The sequence below is a fragment of the Paramacrobiotus metropolitanus genome, unplaced genomic scaffold (assembly GCF_019649055.1).
Source record: "Paramacrobiotus metropolitanus isolate TYO unplaced genomic scaffold, Prichtersi_v1.0 Parri_scaffold0000060, whole genome shotgun sequence".
Classification (NCBI taxonomy): domain Eukaryota; kingdom Metazoa; phylum Tardigrada; class Eutardigrada; order Parachela; family Macrobiotidae; genus Paramacrobiotus; species Paramacrobiotus metropolitanus.
This window is the reverse complement of record NW_026570280.1, coordinates 903871-922441: the sequence shown is the minus strand read 5'-3', so window position 1 is coordinate 922441 and position 18571 is coordinate 903871. Positions and strand designations below refer to the sequence as shown.

The following is an 18571-nucleotide window of genomic DNA, read 5'->3' as shown; positions in this document are numbered from 1 at the left end:
TGTAACTTTTTGGGTTTGAAACAGTCTGCTCATTTGTCAGAAGCGGTACGCGAGATTCAGGAAATGATCGATGAATTTAATAAATCATTGCTCTAAGCAAGCTGGTATCCGTACGGAACCGTATTATACTGATCATCTAGTATTCGTCTTTTGTCATAGGTCACCTGAAATCGTTTGACCATATTCGTATTACGAATCGTCATTTTAGATTTGTCACGTTGCAAAATATCAGGATAATTTACATCGACAATGCTACGGTTCGCCAGCATATCTAACATCACTTTAAAATTAATTTGCTCGCTGGTTCGACCGTTAATAGTAAATCCTTTGACTTTTACCACACTCTCACCATCGTTGGTGACATAGGCATAGGTCTTGGCTCCCAAGCTGACAAACTGTACAATGTGTTGTCCAGGCTTTAATTCGTTGGTGAGGTCGCCAAGAAAAATTCCCGTTGGAGGATCCGCAAGACCAGCCCGAGTCACGAAGAATATGGAATCTAATAAAATCCAGCGGATAAATAATGGATTAAAATTTCTTGAGAAACAAGCATCGACTTTGCAAACCTGTATCAAAGTACAGTAGGCGGCCTTCTACCATTTCCATAAACTTGAGCAGATGCAATCGAGCCCAGCACGTTGTAAATCTGCAACAGGAAAATCGTTTTAAAAATAAAAATAAAAAATAATATTTACTTACGCCGCTAAAATGACATTCGTATGGGGATTTCGATCAACAAAACCATTTTCAGTAGTGTAGGTTATTTGCACAATATCGTCAGTAAAAAGATCCCAGGAGTGAACGTGGTGTTTCCCCGACAGCAGCATGTCGTAAAACTTCTCCGGTTCGCTGATATACATTGTGTTTAATTTATTGTCCTGCATTCCAAGACGGCCCCAAAAACTAAGATGAAAAAATAATTAAATTATTGATTATAAAATTACAACCAATTGTCGTAATTTTAACAAACGAAAATAATCACGTCTATGCAGTAGTTACCTGTTCAAACATAACTTGGCTAACGCTCTCAGACCAGGATTCGGATTAATTTTGTCGTACTCCAAGTCGATGTTTTCATGGTCCTTGAAGTCCTGGATGTATTTCCGCTTTTCTGTCTCGGTTCGAACTTCTGCTGGCCAACCGCTGGCTTCAGTCTTTAGTTTGAGGAACTGATTAATGTAGTTTTCAAACAGCCGATCTTCGTGCTTGTCAAAGTGCCAAACTTCAAAAATCCTCACGATACTGTAGCCATTGTCCAAAGCTTTTTGAATTTCTGGCGTGCACCAGGTGCCGGTAATAGTACGTTCACAGTCAGCATGCTGACACTTGTTGTTCGTATGTTTTTCCATACACGTGCGGCACAAAGGAAAGGTCAGCTTACCACCAGAACGATAGGGTAGAACAGGATATTGAAGATCTCCAGGTGGTAAAACTTCACACGAAACAACACCGAAATAAGAACGTATATCCTGGAAATTCTTTGTAATTACGGTGGGATGTCCAACTGGATAGCGCCTGTTCTTGTTGACGAATGGATACTCGCTATTGACGTCGAAGTAGCAAATCTGTTCGTCTGCAGCTACTTGATGAAAGAGCTTAACAGCGTTAGTTCTTCCTCCGTAAAAAGCATCGCGCGGGTCCAAACGCTCGCCAAAGTGCAATCGCGAAACAAATGCTCTCATTTCAGGATTAGACTTTAGCTCCTCGTCAAAGTCGTGCTCCCAGATACAGGTGACACTATATCCTTGGCTTCGTATGTAATCTTCACGGTCCATAGTTTCTTTGTAAATATCGGACATTGGGAGGTTCCGGAACGGGTGCATCGTTGTCGGCGCCACACACTTTGGACAACCGTGAAACCGACAGCCGTAGAATTCGTACACCATGTTGATATCTTGACTGTAACCATCAACATAGTAGGGTCCCACCCTGTACTCGGAACTGTTGATTACGGACTGCACAGAACGGTTCGTATCTTCTTCGACCCACGATAACCATTTCTTTGCCTTAACTGATTGGTGGCGATTGCGAGCGTTCAGTCCATGTGGCAGTAATCCAATTTGTTCAGGTTTCAACATGAAAGATCGCCAGTATCGATTGCACAGACCGGCAATAGTTAGGGAAGACACAAACGGGCACAGACCTTGACTTATCTCTTGAAAAAGCTTTCGAAATTGTTGGCAGCATAAGCGGAGAACCGTAACGTCCATTTTGCAGTATTCAACAAATTCCTTGCGAAAATCGAATAAGTTATTCTTTTCCTGTTTTTCTTTTTCGTACCATCGTTGGAAGGACTCCTTTGCCTTGCTATTCATACCTTGGTACCCGTACTCTTCCATTGTCGGGAAGGGAACCACTTGGTCCCAGTTTTCTTTTCGGTTAAACCGGTGCGGGAACGTTCCTTTGCTAATTTCTGGTAAGCCAAACGTTGCTGGCCACTTTGCTAAGCTTTGAGGATTATAATTGATGCTGTCTCGGAACCTGATGTTGAGCTGAGGCACGTCAAGCTGTAGTATTTTCCCACCGTTTAGAATAACTTTCGGAACGACACCATTTTTCAGCAGCCAATTGAGAATAAAGTATCCATCAAAAGACTACAAAAAAAAAAAGTTATTTAGAAAAAAAACAATAAAAAAATACAATAAAAAAATACAATAAAAAATACAATAAATACAATAAAAAAATACAATGAAAATTTTCCTACCTTAAAATTATGCGCTATAATGAAATGGTCCCGGTGTCTTTCACTAAACAAAAAGGTGCACAACTCGTTTGTGACATCACCACTGAGAGGAGCATCTTCTTCAGGGAAGACCCACTCGCTACCGTTGTCATCCTGTACCACCTAGAATCAAATAACAAAGAGGAATTATTTGAAATTTTTTTAAAGAAAAAAAACAGCAATATTGATGACGTACCGCTAGATTTGGTATCAGAGTTCCGTCCTCCTGAACATAAGTTTCGAAATCAAAGTACAGAAAATCTGCATTCTCATTCATTTCCAGTTCATCAGCATTAACCTTGTGTGGTTGCATGTAGCACTGGTGTGACTGCGGCAGAGCGTGAATCTGGCAGGTTTTGCAAAATATTTCGCCACACTGGTGAGTGTTTCCGGGTTTTCTGCGTTTCAGCGAGACTATCCGCAGGCACTTCTTGCAAACATACACCGTGCTGCAAAGGCTTTTCTGATTGGGTTTCTCCCTTGTAGCTGCTTTCTTATGCTGTGTGTAGCAGTCCTGTCCAAAAAAGTCTCGGTTGCAGTCGTTGCAGTGAATCAGTGTGCTTGATTCCGATGGACATGATGGTCGAAGGCAAGCCTTGCAAATGAAAGAACAACGATGATTTTCTCGATTAGAATATCCTTTGTCGCAGGAGTAGCACCAGTATCTTTTCTGAAAAAATGCTGGTAGTGAGTTCAGCAGGTCAAAATGCCGGTCGTGATGCAGCAGAATAATTCTTTTCTTTTGTGCGGGTCCTTTGAAGACAATCAAATTCGCATGGTCCACACTGACGACAATAATCTGATACTGATGTAAGATTTCTTGGAATTTATGCAGATGCCGAAGATTAAATTCTTGTTCAATAAACCCCGCTCGGTGAACAAGACATTGAGCTTCTTTTGTTTGCAGTTTCTTTCCTCGCAGCAACTTCCGATACAGATTCAAGTTTTTATCCGCATGAGCCTTTCCAATAACCAAAGCGCGCGCAAGGCAAATCTGATCAGAATTCTTGATCACCACAACCGATCTCATTTTTTGCAAACGTCTCCGTAGTAAGGCGGGAACTTCACGATTACACGTTCCTTTAGGGATATCTGTATACTGGAGAGAGATTTCAAAGGATTCGTCAATAACAAACTCTTCGTAGGAGTTTAATACACGTGCGACCTCCGCCATCCACCTGGCGACAGTCAGCTGCGAACGTTGAATGGGCGGTGTCCAAATCGGTCGATTCAAACACTTCGAATCCATTCGCATCCTGACCATTTCGCTCGGTCCGACACCCTCCAACAGAGTGTCTAGTATATTCTCTAAAATCTGTGTTATAACTAGAGGCACATCAGAAAAGGGCAACCTCTCCAGCTCGGACACTTTCACCGAAAAACACTTGAAATGCAATCTGTATTTCTTAGAAAATTTCTCACCGGTGCGTTCAACGTGAATAAAGTCCTCCACAGCATATGGAGCCTCGCTTTCTACACCATCCATAATGTCAAAAATTTTGATAAAACCGATAGAAAACTGAAAAAACTACGCCTTCCAAACGGCGCGAGAGCTTTATACTTCGACGTGTGTAATATGGGTAATCTGATACGATTACATCTTGTACGAGTGGAGGTAATCCAAACCGATTACCTTTTGTGCCACTAGATTGCGTAGTTCTAACACAGGTAATCAAAAGCGATTATCTTGGTAATCCAATTTGATTACCTCTAATGCGAATAATACTGTGAGCTCGGACGAATGCAGGTTATGCGAGAATAATTTACCGACTCTAGCAGATTTTTGTTTCCAGATTTTATTAAAATCGATGAAAACATCGTCGTTAGAAATTCTAAATCATCTCAGGAACTTCTATATTTTCTGGCACTAGAACAGCGAGTTTTTCCCGCTGCTTTAGTAATGATTCAACAGCAGCCAAGTTTATATTAACACAACCTTCGTAAGAATTAAAGTGACTAATTCGGGTCAACGTCAGGTGCGCCGTTCGCGACTTCTTCTCACACTGCATACCAGCCGCAAAGTCCCTGTACCAGGCCAGCAAGGTGCGGCTGAAGCGCCGATACGGGTGTGACGGGACCTCTTTGCTGTTAGAGCTTTTAACCGAGTTTAACGCATCCTTATGCCAACCTCCGTTGAAGAGGTACTTCAGCAGTATCTGCAATTCTCCGCGGCTGATTTCCAGGATGCTACGCTTTGTGAGGAAAATCAGCATCGCATGGCTAAACCAACCGGCCGGATCCATGTCCCCTCCAAAAAACATCAAAAGGTTCTTCGCCCTCACATCCCAAGGCACATTGCGCAGCGTGGGAGGTATTAGAATGTGGGTGGCAATTTTCTGATTAGTGCGCTTCCACACAGGTGTTGGTGGGTGTAAGAAAGCCATGGCGACCGCTTCGGCTACCCAGTTCCCTGGGGCAGTCCCTTGGTCGACGATAGTGATGGTCGGCGGTGTGCTAAAGTTGTAGCACACTGCTTCACTGCCTGAAAAAACATCCCCATAAATATTGAGAAATCGATAGTTTTTATATCATTATTCTTACTCGTAGGCCAGACTTCGTGCGCACTGCTCCCAGCGACCGGTTCATCCAGAACCATGGGTTCCACTATAAAATTACAAAAATATTCATATTGCACCATTTTAGCATGTAATATCTTTCTTTTGCATTTTTTTAAATTAAATTAATTATCTTAAATTTTCTTTTCTTTTCTTTATTTCAATATTTTCTAAATATTTTTTTAAAATATTTTCGTTGAATATTTAACCATTTATAATTTTTTTTTTTAAATCGTAGTTTACTTTTAATTAGTAATTTTTTTGTAATTAAATTTTTTTCTTAATTTTGTTTTATTTTGTTTTTATTTCAGAAATGTTAATTATTTTGTACAGATTTAACCATTTCTAATTCTAGCATTAACGATAACAAATCTTACGTTCATGCATGGATTCGGAAACGCTGATGTCCTGCTGAAAAAACTCGGCATCGTTGTTGTTGCTGCCTGCCGCCGCCAAAAACGCATCGTTCGTGGCGATGTACGTTCCCAAAATGTCGCAATTGGTAGTAGAGAAATCAACTGAGGAATTAAAAAAAAATTTGTTAAAATTAAAATAATAATTCCTGAAGATAATTATTTATTATTTTATTGCTCCGACAAGCCCTTACCTAATTCCTGAAGGTTTGCCCCATTGACTTCCTTACACCATTCGTCCAGCCAACGATAGTCGGTGTCAGGTTCTTCAGCATCCCCATTTAAAGTGGCGGACGGTACAACAACTGCTGTAGAAGCTGTACGTTCTGCAGAGTTTTATTAAAATTAAAATAAAATTGAGATAATTCTTTGTTAGCTTATTGCTCCATAAAACCCTTACCAAGTTCCTGACGGTTTGCTTCATTCACTTCCTGGCACCATTCGTCCAGCCAACGATAGTCGGTGTCAGGATCTCCAGCATCTGGAGTTAAACGGGCGGACGGTACAACATCTGCTGTAGAAGCAGTACATTCTTCGCCAACCTGGCGGCGTAATTCCTCTAACCAATCGGTGAATGGTTGTGGGTTGTTTACTGTGTTGTCAAGGGATGTGAAAAGCTCTTCTAAAAGATCATCCATTGTTACATATTTTCGAAGCAAAAGATCACGAAAATGATACGAGTGCGATGACCTTTTATAGGATCCCCGATTTTTGCTTTCCATCAGAGGTAATCGTTTTTGTTTACCTGTATACAATGTTGCTATGCACCAGGTAATCAAAAACGATTACCTCTAGTGCGAGGTAATCGAAACCGATTACCTCTGGACAAATCCTGTTGATATATAAGGATCCAACCGTGGATGCAAATTCCAGTTCATTTGTTTTCTCTAAAGCAGTAAAATTTTCTCATTAAATGATGTCTACAATAGTATTGCTAGCGTTTTGCGGTGTGGCAGCTGTCCTTGCTATGGACAACCACAACACACCGCCTTTTCGCCGTCCATACGCTCGCCATACGACGCGACACCGCCCCCCATCACCGTACTGCGTACCACAGAGGGAGCTCCTTCCACCTTCCCCTACCGCGAGGCTGGTATATCAGGTGCCGTCATTCCCAGTGCACAACAATTACCCTCCACTGTATATTCCCCCCAACCTGCACGTGACTCCTCAGTTCGTCCAAATGTTTCAGTCCCTGGTTCGTCCGACACCAGTCACCCGCACGGCGAGTCCTAACGGAGCCATCTCCGTGGCGTCAAACTTCCTGTCGACCCGCCGCTCTCCGCAGTCACCACGGGCCAGCACCTTGGTGCCGCTGTTTCCCCTTGTCCGCAATGAGCCCGCGATCTTTGGACCCATATCCCCACCGCCGTATTGGGAAGCGCCTTTTTGGGCCCGGTCCGTACCAGCGAACGAATTGGTTGTGCAACGGTCTCCGCGGACTGCGGCTCGGGTGGCCGAGGTGATGGATTCGTACTCCCCCATCTCCAGCCCGTCGCCTCCGGGTACGACGCCGCCCTCGCCGAACCTATCGCCGGTGCTATCCGCCTCTGAGTCGCCAGCGCCTTTTAGCTTTACCCTGTCCACCCCCAACGTATCCCCGGCCCTGTTTGACTCACCCGAGTCGCCACCGCCAGAGAACACGACGACGTACTTCTCTCAGCAACCACAACCCTACTACTCAACGGCAGTGGTCGGGACCCATCACCATCAGATGGAGTCCCAGCTATTAAACCTTCAACGATTAACAGCCAGGATTTTGAACGGTCCTACGGAGATGCGGCTTACCGGAGTCCTCAACCTGCGTGGTGAGTAATACTAATTGTAAATTTTTCCTGCGTTTTTTTACCATGCAGTTAAGAACTAGCACGTATTTTCATAGATCTCATTACCGAATATGCGTACCATCATCACAGAAGGGCGGCCTACCACCAGAGCATGCCATATACCGTGCGGAGCCACTACGCTGAAAGCGCGTCCGCATCGTTGAACAACTGCTAAGTTTTTGTTTTGTTGTGTTATCTTTAGTACCTTTTAAAAATGCAAACAAATTTCTCAGACATCGGTGTTTTACTATCAGAAATATTCACGTATATGGACCAGATATAATATCAGGGAAAAACTTTCCATTACGCATTTTTTTTTGATTTTCTACGCGATTATTGAATACGCCGTTTTTGGATAAATGTACTTTTTTGGCGTTTATTAGAGTGAATCTAGAGTATCAGTGGCAAAAAAATGGAGACTGCTGCTTTCCGGTCTGTAAACGTGTACTCATATACGTTTCCTAGTTGGTGATACTCGTATATACATATATATGCTGTGTTCAGCTGTAGCAGTAATTGCCTGGCGGAAGGTGGTTAGAAAACCACGGGTGCAGTAAGGGACAAACAATTTATCAGGGTGCATTTTTTTCCTGAATAAAAATTACAGAATGAGGTTCTGCGTAGCATTTTGCTGTAAAAATAAAATTAAAGTTTTATTTTGAAGCCGTAAAATTGGACGAACAGAAGCTGAGTTCATTAATTTATTTCAAACTCCTGGTACAGATGCTAGTATGTATAAAACTAACGAGATCTAGCCCGATATGTTGTATGCTACATACATAAACAGGTCCTTCAACAAAAAACCACAACAGGAATAGCTCTCAGTGTTTGTAAGACCATCCTCACGGTTACCATGCAACTAACTGTTGTAACAATAAGGCAACAACCATAAATACGTATTTTTAGGACAATTAATATTATTTCTGAAAAATCTCGCAATCTGTAACTAAAAATGTTCAAATGCTACAGCAATTCGTTATTGTCTAACACAAAATGCTCGAAAACGTTCATGTCTCCCATTGAATGTTTCGACCATCTATATTCCGTAAATGACCTTTGTGAAAATGTCAAATTCTCTATTGAAAAGTGTTTCAAAAAGTATTCAAACAAGCGCGAGCGTGCAGCCGATCGAGACATCTGTCACATGCTCATTAACTGCTACCAGCCAGTTTTACCTGATTATTTTTCTGGTCACGTAGACACGATCATACTCAGTGTCATCCGTGGAACCGGTAACGAAAACCGCGTTGTTTGTTTTGGTGTTGATATGATAAAAAGCCTCAAGGCGTGGGTAGCCATGCGAGACAGACTGGGTTTGTTGATTGGTATGCCGACATTATCTGACGAACAGGCATTTCGAAAGATTGTTAAAGCGGACTTAGTTATCATCCCGTTCTGCCAATCAACGGACGAGGTTGCCCACCAAACGTTAGCAGTGGTCCACAAAAAATGGTAAACAGTGGTATTTTTTGTTTCTCAAAAAATTTTACACCAATTAACCGAACTATGAAAACGTATACTTGAAGCGACCGAAATATGAGAAAACCTTTTTTTTTTAGTTGCTTATCACTATGACAGCGTCGGAAATGACTTCGTGGAGAACTGGAAACAGTTCTTAAATCAGCTGATGAAACTGTATCAGGGTGACAACGAAAAGTATTATGATCAAATTAAGTCATGGGAGAAGCCATTTAAGATCAACAAAACGAATATTCAAACAACAGTAAGACTTTCAAGCTAATTTAGAGCACCGTGTTAGCGTCGATGTTTTTTCTCTCTCCCTAGTTTTTCATTGTTTTTTACAATTTTTGCAGGTGGTGACCCTCGAAAATGCGTGTGGTCTAATTTGTTTGAACATCGTTTCTCGCATTGTTCTGAATTTCTGCATTTTCAAGATCTGCGATAGAAGCTGTATTGACTTGGCGGTCAACGACTTCATGACCTGGTACCACGCCATCAAGCAAGCAGAAGGGTCCCATGCAGTCGATGAACCGAAAAGGTTGTGCACACTTTTTGTAGCCCAAGCGGGGCTTGGCTGTTATAAGACCAGCTGGGAAGTTGGGCGTTACGAAGGTACAGTTTTTTCCTCCGAGTTTTATTTTTTATTTTACGAGTATCCTAGCACATATCGTGACATACTGTAATTTGCCTACAGAATACGCTGCGATGATTGGATGGCCCTCCACGACACCTGCGGTGGTATTGAATAGCGTGAAATCGTTTGAAAATCAGACGTTTTACAAACTAAAATATGATGGCGGTCGAGTTTCGTATGTCCCTGAGTATTACGCCCTTTTGTACAAGCGCCCGTAATTGTTTTCTTAGTTATTCATATGATCATAAGTAATATGGTCTTTCTTAAAATAGTTTGACTATTATGAAAGGAATTTTTCCTGGCTCTATTTCATTTTTTTCTGTTACGTTGCGATCGCAAAAACCACAACAAACGGTCCTTGCGTTCACCAATGTACGTTGCCCAGTGACTGTACAGTACATCTTATACAGTATACAGTACATATACAGTACATACAGCACATCCAGTATACAGTACATATTATTATACCCTGGGTCTTCTTTTACCACCCCGGTCCACAGCCAAAAAGTGGCTGCTATTCTCACATCTCCGCTGGTGACCTTTGACGCTTTCTTCAGCGTCATACCTCCTATAGCTAGCCAATGGCTACTGTATCTCATCAGACATACTACTAGATACCAAATAGCTGCACGCCACTGACGCATCACATATTTGCATCGAGCGGGCTATTCGGAAAGCACCAAAGCGTACTGTTATTTACCGTTTAACGTGCAGTTGATACATCTCGACATTAACGTGATTATTTTTTATGTGAAAAGTTACCGGTCTCATTACAGTCCATCATACTGTATCGCTTCATTCACAACTTTCATTTCCTCTGGAAGTATGACGACTATTTCGTGGCGTCCCCCCAATCCTTCTCTCCTCGGCTGGGACATGCCCGGTCTACTCAACGGAACCGTCACATTCAACGTTAACGTGTCAACACAAGCAGCGGTCGATCCCTTCTGCGCCACGACACTGACCATCACCATGACGAAGGAGGCCAGTCCCCGGTCGACGAGGGTGGACTGCTGGTTGCACAACGATGTCAGCCGGCACGAGTGGTTTACTCAGTCGGCATCCGTACATTTCGCGCCGTCGTTGCCGGATGGACGGCAACAGCAGCGTGAATGCTACATTTCCACCGGCTTTTCAATGTCTAGCCTTTTATTTTTTCGTTCGTTCACCGACGAAGCCGACTGAAAGCTGTGTCAATATTGATGACTTTGGTGGCTGTTTTTACTAATCGACAGTGTGCGAATAGTCGTTCTTAGTATGTAATGTATTCCGAAATAAGTGGAAATTGCTCAATTGAGTTGACGTGTGTTATCAGTGGGAAATTCACTTGTATGGATGCTACTACTACATTCTTTAAATTTGTACTGTGTATACGTTGTACTTCTGTCATCGTCTGATGATTGACTATTTACTCAGCTGACTTCTTTGTCTACTGCTCTTTATAACAGGCACTTTTTCCGCTTTGACGATCTTAGACGAGCTAGCGAGCAAGCTTTCCAACTGTACTACGAGTAGCGATTTAGAACTTTATGTTTGTTATTTACTTTATGAACTACTTTATGTTTCCCACTGTCTTGCACATGTACAAAGCAAGAGCAACCCAAAAGTTGACCTACAGCCAGCCGGATTACGGACAAACGCCCCAGTAGCCGGTAAGACTCAAATCAGAATTTCGACCAATTTTACCTGTTTCCGACTTGTTTTCATCTCAATAGACCAAATTATTGCCAGTTAAAATTCTTCACACTGAACACAGTCAGAGCAATAACAACCATACAAAGGTCGCATTCCACAACAACCCAACCCGTACATTCCCACAACAGCCATACTGGGTGCAACACAGGCTAGTTCTTACCCTCAGCAGAAAATGGCTGATCGCAAAGCAATGACAACTGCGCTCGTGTCACGTAGCTATCACAAAATGATGATCTTAAAATCATGTGTAAATCATCTACAGCTGAATATAACTACATATAACGTCCGTAATAACAGCAAGGAGAGTGGTCTATCCGCCGCAGTTGCAGACTATCTCGGATCTTCAACAGAAAAGTAGAGTACCTCTACCGCCTTCTGTTATAAAATGTGCCCCGGTATTTTTAAATAGATTTTTACAGTAGCGTGAAGGGCCGTCGCAATATTCAGTTACTAACTGGCGTTGCGCGACAGCCGGAACGTTCTATAATCTAAACCAACACCCCCTCTCCTTCACTGTAGGCAGCTCTTCAACTGCTGTGGGCGGCGTCATCGTGGCTGCGGCCACCGGACACAAGACCACCCGTGGGTAAGATATTTATGGCTTAAGCACATCGTCTGTGTCCTCTGTATTTGGGGAGCATTAGTTTTTGACGGTTTATTTGTGAAGGAAAGAGACGCATCGAAGCCAATGGCAGTTAGCTAGTAGGGAATAATTGGCATTAAAGCTGTGCGCCACCTGAGATTTCAAAAAATTTTTTGTGATGACAGGATGCTTATGATTAATTTAGCCAAGTTGCATATTACACGCAAGTCATGGGTGGTAGTTTCCCCAGCGACGCTATTCGCAGCGGCCCAATATACAAAGGGCATGCCAGAAATAACTTTATTTTATATATATATAGTTTCCGCCACAAACTTTGTCCGCTAACCGTACCAAAGTTTTTAATAACTACAACCATTAAGTTGTCACACTAAAACTTGACTTTACTTGAGTTTGAGCTGGCCGCAGAAGAATTCATAAAAAACCGGTTTTGGACGTCCTACCTAGAATAGTTGGTTTTTCGCGCTATATTCAGCAGATTTTTCGGTCTTCCTCTTTTGTAATTTGAAAATTTCCAAATGAAATTATGTTAGACATTCTTTCCTCTTACAGAACAGGCCGTATCAATCAGGCCGTTTTAATTGATACGGCCTGTTCTGAACGCTCTTGGAAAGGAATATCAACGCGACCAGATACTGGTACATGCCAAGAGCAGAAAACTCACAGATTTATAAAACTGATGACAATATGCGAAAAATTAACAGCAAAAAATTGTTTTCTTTGATCTAACTAAAAACTTATGTAATTTCTGTCTGCAAATATCGATATGTTTTGCCATAAATTACTCTTAGCTCAGCGGTAATCGCGTTAGGCGCGATGTCTGTTTCGGCTGTCTCCTTCAAGCAACCGGTTATGGCCGCAAAACTGGTTCTGGTGGAAAGCCAAATGCCGAGTTTATTGTGGCTATTGTGTACTACAGTAGTATATGCCATTAATGCCAACGGCATATTATCTTGCTTGAATAAATAAAAAGCAAATAGTAGCCGGAGATAAGCGGCATAAAAATTTCCACTCAGAGACGCGTTGCCATTTGCTCTCGTTCTTCCACTCGACACTGTAAATGTACCTTTTATCGTTAACACTTTGCGCTTCTGTGGCTGATACCAGTGTTTTGTAATTGTATTACACTTTTTGCTTTGAACGGCTCGGTTTAAATATTAGCATACTATTTATCAGAAGTCAGAAGAAGTCGGAAGAAGCATTCTTGCACTACGAGTACAGTAACTACCAATTTACGTCATGGGGAGGATTTTTAGCCTTGCATTAACTGGGTTCCTTACCCTCGCTGCAATTGTCCTCTTCCTGAAATGGTGCAGGGACCTTGCACCATTTATGGAGGCGGACAATTTCCAACCATCTCGTCCAAGCTCCTAGGTTGCCCACGCAAGCAAAGCCAACACCGGGTTGGAGCGATGTGGCGGTAAATCTAGCTGCTATTTTATCGGTGACTTACCGAGGACTCCGAATTAGTATATAACTATATATATTAATTCAGAGTTCTCGGTAAGTCACCGATAAGACGACCAACGCGGACTCAACCGTTTCACCGGATTTTTTTTTCAACCGGCTTTAATCATCAATCTGGCCCACGCAACTAGTTACATGAATTATAAAAAAAAACAGACCGGATTTCAGCTTTGAAGTGCTGATGTGGGATGCAACTCTGGAAGAGTTGGTTCGGGACGCCGTCAGTCGACGACCGTGACAAGCGGTGTCCAGAGCACGCGTTGGCACACTGCCCATCGGAGAAATTCGCATTGACAGCCTGGGTAAGCCGTATCGGTATTTACTAGGCAGATTGTGCACAAGAACCTTCAGCCTACAGGTTTCTGGAGATTCGCGTGCCGCCGTGCCCTAATGTGTATACCGGCAGGTCAAACACTTGCCAGAAATATAAATCTTTTTCTATTCAGTTGTCTGCTTCTCTGTTAGGCCAGCGGCCTTATGTTAGGCCTTGGATTGTTTCAAATTTCATCCATCCATTGGTTAATAACCTCATAATTCTGGGCCAGAATTATGAAGTTATTAACTAATGGATGCTCTACTCTCCGCAGCCATCAACCTTTATTTTTCGATTCAGCTGCACCAGCAATGCAACCTGTGATCAGGAAAATAGTGCTGGAAATCTGTATGACGTTTAAATTCTTTACGACTTAAAACGTTTCTACAGCCTAAATAATATTGTCCGCACTCCGCAACGTGCGGCGAACAGTTAAGGTCCAAGGTGAGCCCATACAGGAGGGAAGACTGTTTAGTCAGCTCGAGCAGCAAATTCCTGAAATGGACCGTCCGTATCTGGAATTTGTTGTTTGAGCTAGTGTATCTAACGACCGATGACCTCAACCGAACGATCTTGGAGATTGCCACGAATGTTATGGCGACAGAGGTGATGGACGACACGTTCAGTGAACAAAAATCCCTCCCGATTGTCCATATTCGGCAAAAGGCATGCTGCAAATGACACAGGAGTCGTCGGAATCGTTCCAGGTGATAAACAGTAACGCGGTGGTCGAAGACCGGTCCGATACTAAGATAGAGCATCAAGAGCATTAACAGTTTAGCATTAAGAGTCCAAGTTTAAGTCCAAGTATCCGACTGGTCAGCGTGTATAGATGGCGTTAAGCGAAGATATAATACGAGAAGATATAAGAAGCGTTAAGCGAAGATATAATATCGTATAAGCGCACGCACGATACCACATTTTCATGCTCGCAAACCTAGATAGTCCTCACTAAACTTCGGTCGTCGAGTGATATTTTCTTAAGAAGAATTCTCTTTCGTAGCAGCAGTCAAAATTTCCGTTTATTGTGTAACATGATCATTTTGTAACATTTATCCCATAACCTGATCGACCGCACCGTGGATAATTAAACTACCAATCACTTCGGCTGTTTACATTTTGGCTTCTCTCATTTCAGCCAAACTTTTTTTGGTCGCCATTTTTACTTCGGTTGCCATATAACATTTCGGCTAACAAACATATTCCGCCAACTTTGCCCACATCCCATCGAAAATCTCTCGTACTCAAAAAAGAAAAACTTGCTGATAACGCAGATCGTACACCAAGTTGACGGTAAATTCCGAACTGAATGCCTTTATTTTTGTAGAGCTTTGACAGGCAGTTACGTGTCCTAAACTGTCACGTCGAACATCATGACATCTCAATTTGCCTTTTCAGTTTACCTTTTCCACCATGCAGTGTCCGAAATGATCGTAATAATTATTAGGCACTAATAATTATAATTGCGTATGTCTGACCTCTTTTTTAACAAAATGGATTTATTTTCACGTACGGTACCACAAAGCATACGCTAATGCCTGATCTCGATTTCGCTGGCCATCGAGACATCGACTCACAATAGCTGCGGTACTGTTAACTAACCTGGACACACTCGAGACTCGAGGCATCGTATACCACAGCGTCCACAGACAGGCTCGTTCGTTGTACACGCTGTGATCGGGCCTAGAGTATCTGTATATCGAGAATGATGTGCCATGAATACGTTATACATTGTGTTGTACTCCGTTTTTCAAGTACCGCCTTCATATTGTAGATTGGCGATCGATAGAGAATCCTTATTAGCATTACCGCGCGCGCCATGCAAATGCGCGCGCTCTCCGTCTCAACGATCAGCGAAACCAGTTCACTGATTTGGCATTATGGGCATTTAGTATCGTAGAAAACAGATTACAGTACTCGTAATATTTCTAAAACAACGCAATATACGCGGCATTTGTTTAGCTGATACGCGAGGTTCTGGCTGTCGATCCGACTGCATGATGGAGAAGATATCGGAGATTCCAATGGCTACTGGCAGTGTGTTGGCATTAAGTATCGCGGAAGTCCTCTTGGCAGTCGCGGGATTCGCCGCAAATTTCTACAACCTATTTTACGGTGAGAAACGGAATAGCGGATGTCGTTATTAATTTGCCGGTAGGGTGTACGCATCATTCAGCACTAAAACAGTACCGTCAATTTACGTCTGATAAGACGCCTGTAATTTATAATAAAGTTTCTACCTATTAATAATTTATTAACCTCCGTTCACTGTTTGCGGCTTTAATTTCCAATTTCCGCCATGGTTTTTTCAACCATGCAGCATCTATCCAGTCGTTACTTGTTACTTTGTACTTTTCCATTTGTTTTCTAACCCTGGAAAACAGATAATTATTTATAAAAATTCGGACGCTGATGACAGAGTGCAAAAGATGTGACTAACAGCTGGCACTACTCTTACTATGATGTCATCGATCAACTGCCTTACCGGTTCCAGCTTTCATCGATCGGCAGCACTGTTCTACAGACGGTGACGAGGCAGTCATATGACTACATACTACAAGATGCGTTTGTCTTTAATTAAGTACTCCATACAAGGAGGTTAATAGTTAGTCTGTTTATTAGAATAATATCTGTAGCTCGCGAAATAACAGACAATAATAACAAAAACCAAGAACGCAATGCATGGGTTTTGAAAAAATAATGGTAGAAATGAAAATTATCAACCGCCAGTGATATTCGCTTTCACTGGGTCGTTTCGAAAATTCCGCTGAAAACACTGTTCTTGGGATTATTTTTTCCATCACTGGAATTTTACCTAGAAATATGTACATGTTTCAGTATCACAATAATTTAATTTTCTGTTTTATCACTCCGCAGAAACTTTAAGCGGTGTTTTGGAGGGATACTGGCGGCAGTCGAGAATATTCCGATGCTGCAAACGCTGGCCTTCGTCATTTTCATCCCGTTGTACGGAATCCAGCTGGTATGCGGTGCCCGTTCCCTGCTGGCCGGTGTGCGACTACTCCGTGGCCAGAGAAATTCCGCCTTCCTCGATGAAGAGAACTATACCATATGCCAGTTCAGATACTGCCAGACGTTGGCGTTAATGAGCAGCGGCATGTGCCTGCTGGCCCTGGTTTTCGCCTGGTTCTCCCACGTCGGGTTGGCCGCTAACCGGCTCTTCTGGTTCGCCAGACCCAAACCTGAGCCGTGGGAAGCCGTAAACCAAGCTTTCCAAGCCGAACTCCCCGGACAGATGGCCATGCTGGCAGCGGTTCTGCTACAAATCGCCAGCGTTATCGTGGTGGTTTTTACCAATCGGCAAAGTAAATTCGTCCGCAAAGATCTGGAGTCTACAAAGCGGAATGCGGATGATCACATGTCGTCCCAGGAAGAGCGCAAGCTGCTTGCCCGTTCGAAGAAGCCCAGCGGACCACCGCCAGCGTACAGTGCCGGGAAAATGGAGATGGCGGTGTAGGACAAGATGCCAAATGTGACCTTTAGTTGCAGGCATGGATTCATCGTTGAGTTCGCAGTACATGACCTTTAACAGACAATCATTGAACAAGTTTACGCGCCCTGTGAGAATCAAACACTAAACTGCGTGTCCATAGTAGGCAGTGCTTGAATATCTATATATATATTACAGTGTTTATGCGCAAATTGGCATTATGCATCTTGTGTCACAAGTTTTATCTAAGCACATAGTAATTTTGTATTGATGTGTACAGTATGTGCTCCGATTCTCGAGAGCCTCACCCGCATACCTGTCATAATAATCATCACTGTCGATTCCGGAGAACCTTCTTGTTATCGCCCGTATTTCCCGCTTCACGGTGCCATCACGGATTACCCGAGATGCTTAACGCCCGTCACTGCAAACCCAGCGTTAGCCGCTTACGCCCAGCCGAAGTGCTTTCTCATCCATTGCTTTCTCCGTGTAGCGCTCCTTTCGCTCCTTCCAGAAGGAATATTCCCGCAAAACCATGGCTGCTTTCATTTTCGACGATTTGCCCTGTTATGCAATGTATATAGATATACGCGCATTTAACGCGCATGCGCATTTAACGCCTATTTTGTGGCACTACAACTGGGCATAAGTGCGAGTAATAAGCAAGAAATAAAATTAGTGATCATATCTCCTCATACCGTTACCTGCTTTACTCGTACCATTACCATCGATACGGTGCATTTTACAGTTATTCGGTATATTAAGCTTCTGAATCTTTTTAGGAGCAGTGCGTTTGTGGAAGGTTATGCCAAAGTTGTGATTCGGCTGCATCCAAGATGTGATACAGCTTCATAATCATTAACGTTTTATTTTGTCATCTGAAAATGCTGAACGGTTTGTCTGGTGCGTGTTGCCAAAATATAGCGGTATCTGGAAAGAATCCTAAAAGTAAAATAATGAAGTTTTAATAAAACCGTGATGTTCAATTTTGCCGTTTACAGAATTCGTAAAGCGAAATAAAATTAATAGGCACTACGCAGACCTACATAGGCAGATTTCTCCTATTTGAGACAGTGCTGTCGTGCTGACAATAATGACCAATAAACTGCCCGTTGATAACGTTAATTATTAATATCCGGAATTTGTGCGCCGCTCATATATGATATATCGGGTCGGTTTGTTACCGCAAGTTTTGCACAAAAGCACAAGGAACAACAACTACCGTCTCCAATTATCAACATAACAGCAAGCAACTTTATCGGGCGATGCAGTTTATTATAAAAGCGTCAGATAGCTGCACGGTTTTATCATGCATTTAATTTAGCATATAACAAAATGTTATTGTTTCGTCGTGTTTTGCTTTGTACTCTGTATACATGTACCGCAATCGATGCGGCATATGTTCGATGCTGCGCGCTCGGGCATAAACCTGC

At 42.7% G+C, this 18571-nt stretch overlaps 4 protein-coding genes across 4 annotated transcripts; 2 read left to right on the top strand and 2 right to left on the bottom strand.

Moving 5' to 3' along the window:
* Positions 1 to 4172, bottom strand: LOC129593163 (uncharacterized). Its single transcript, XM_055489368.1, has 6 exons — positions 2919 to 4172; positions 2705 to 2845; positions 1000 to 2594; positions 700 to 903; positions 567 to 646; positions 1 to 499 (listed from the first exon to the last, which is right to left on the bottom strand). The coding sequence occupies exons 1-6, from the start codon at positions 3984 to 3986 to the stop codon at positions 93 to 95; spliced, it is 3495 nt and encodes a 1164-aa protein (XP_055345343.1). The 5' UTR covers positions 3987 to 4172; the 3' UTR covers positions 1 to 92.
* A 382-nt stretch (positions 4173 to 4554) lies between these two features.
* Positions 4555 to 6347, bottom strand: LOC129593195 (uncharacterized). The gene is made up of 5 exons (XM_055489403.1): positions 6091 to 6347; positions 5885 to 6016; positions 5655 to 5795; positions 5264 to 5326; positions 4555 to 5204 (listed from the first exon to the last, which is right to left on the bottom strand). The coding sequence occupies exons 1-5, from the start codon at positions 6326 to 6328 to the stop codon at positions 4555 to 4557; spliced, it is 1224 nt and encodes a 407-aa protein (XP_055345378.1). The 5' UTR covers positions 6329 to 6347.
* A 217-nt stretch (positions 6348 to 6564) lies between these two features.
* Positions 6565 to 9829, top strand: LOC129593194 (uncharacterized). The gene is made up of 5 exons (XM_055489402.1): positions 6565 to 6792; positions 6883 to 7498; positions 9076 to 9239; positions 9331 to 9589; positions 9672 to 9829. Exons 1-5 carry the CDS (start codon positions 6604 to 6606, stop codon positions 9827 to 9829), a joined length of 1386 nt encoding a protein of 461 aa, XP_055345377.1. The 5' UTR covers positions 6565 to 6603.
* Positions 9830 to 15229: 5400 nt separating this feature from the next.
* Positions 15230 to 17924, top strand: LOC129593210 (uncharacterized). Its single transcript, XM_055489425.1, has 2 exons — positions 15230 to 15802; positions 16565 to 17924. Exon 2 carries the CDS (start codon positions 16617 to 16619, stop codon positions 17163 to 17165), a length of 549 nt encoding a protein of 182 aa, XP_055345400.1. The 5' UTR covers positions 15230 to 15802; positions 16565 to 16616; the 3' UTR covers positions 17166 to 17924.
* The last annotated feature ends 647 nt before the right edge of the window (positions 17925 to 18571 follow it).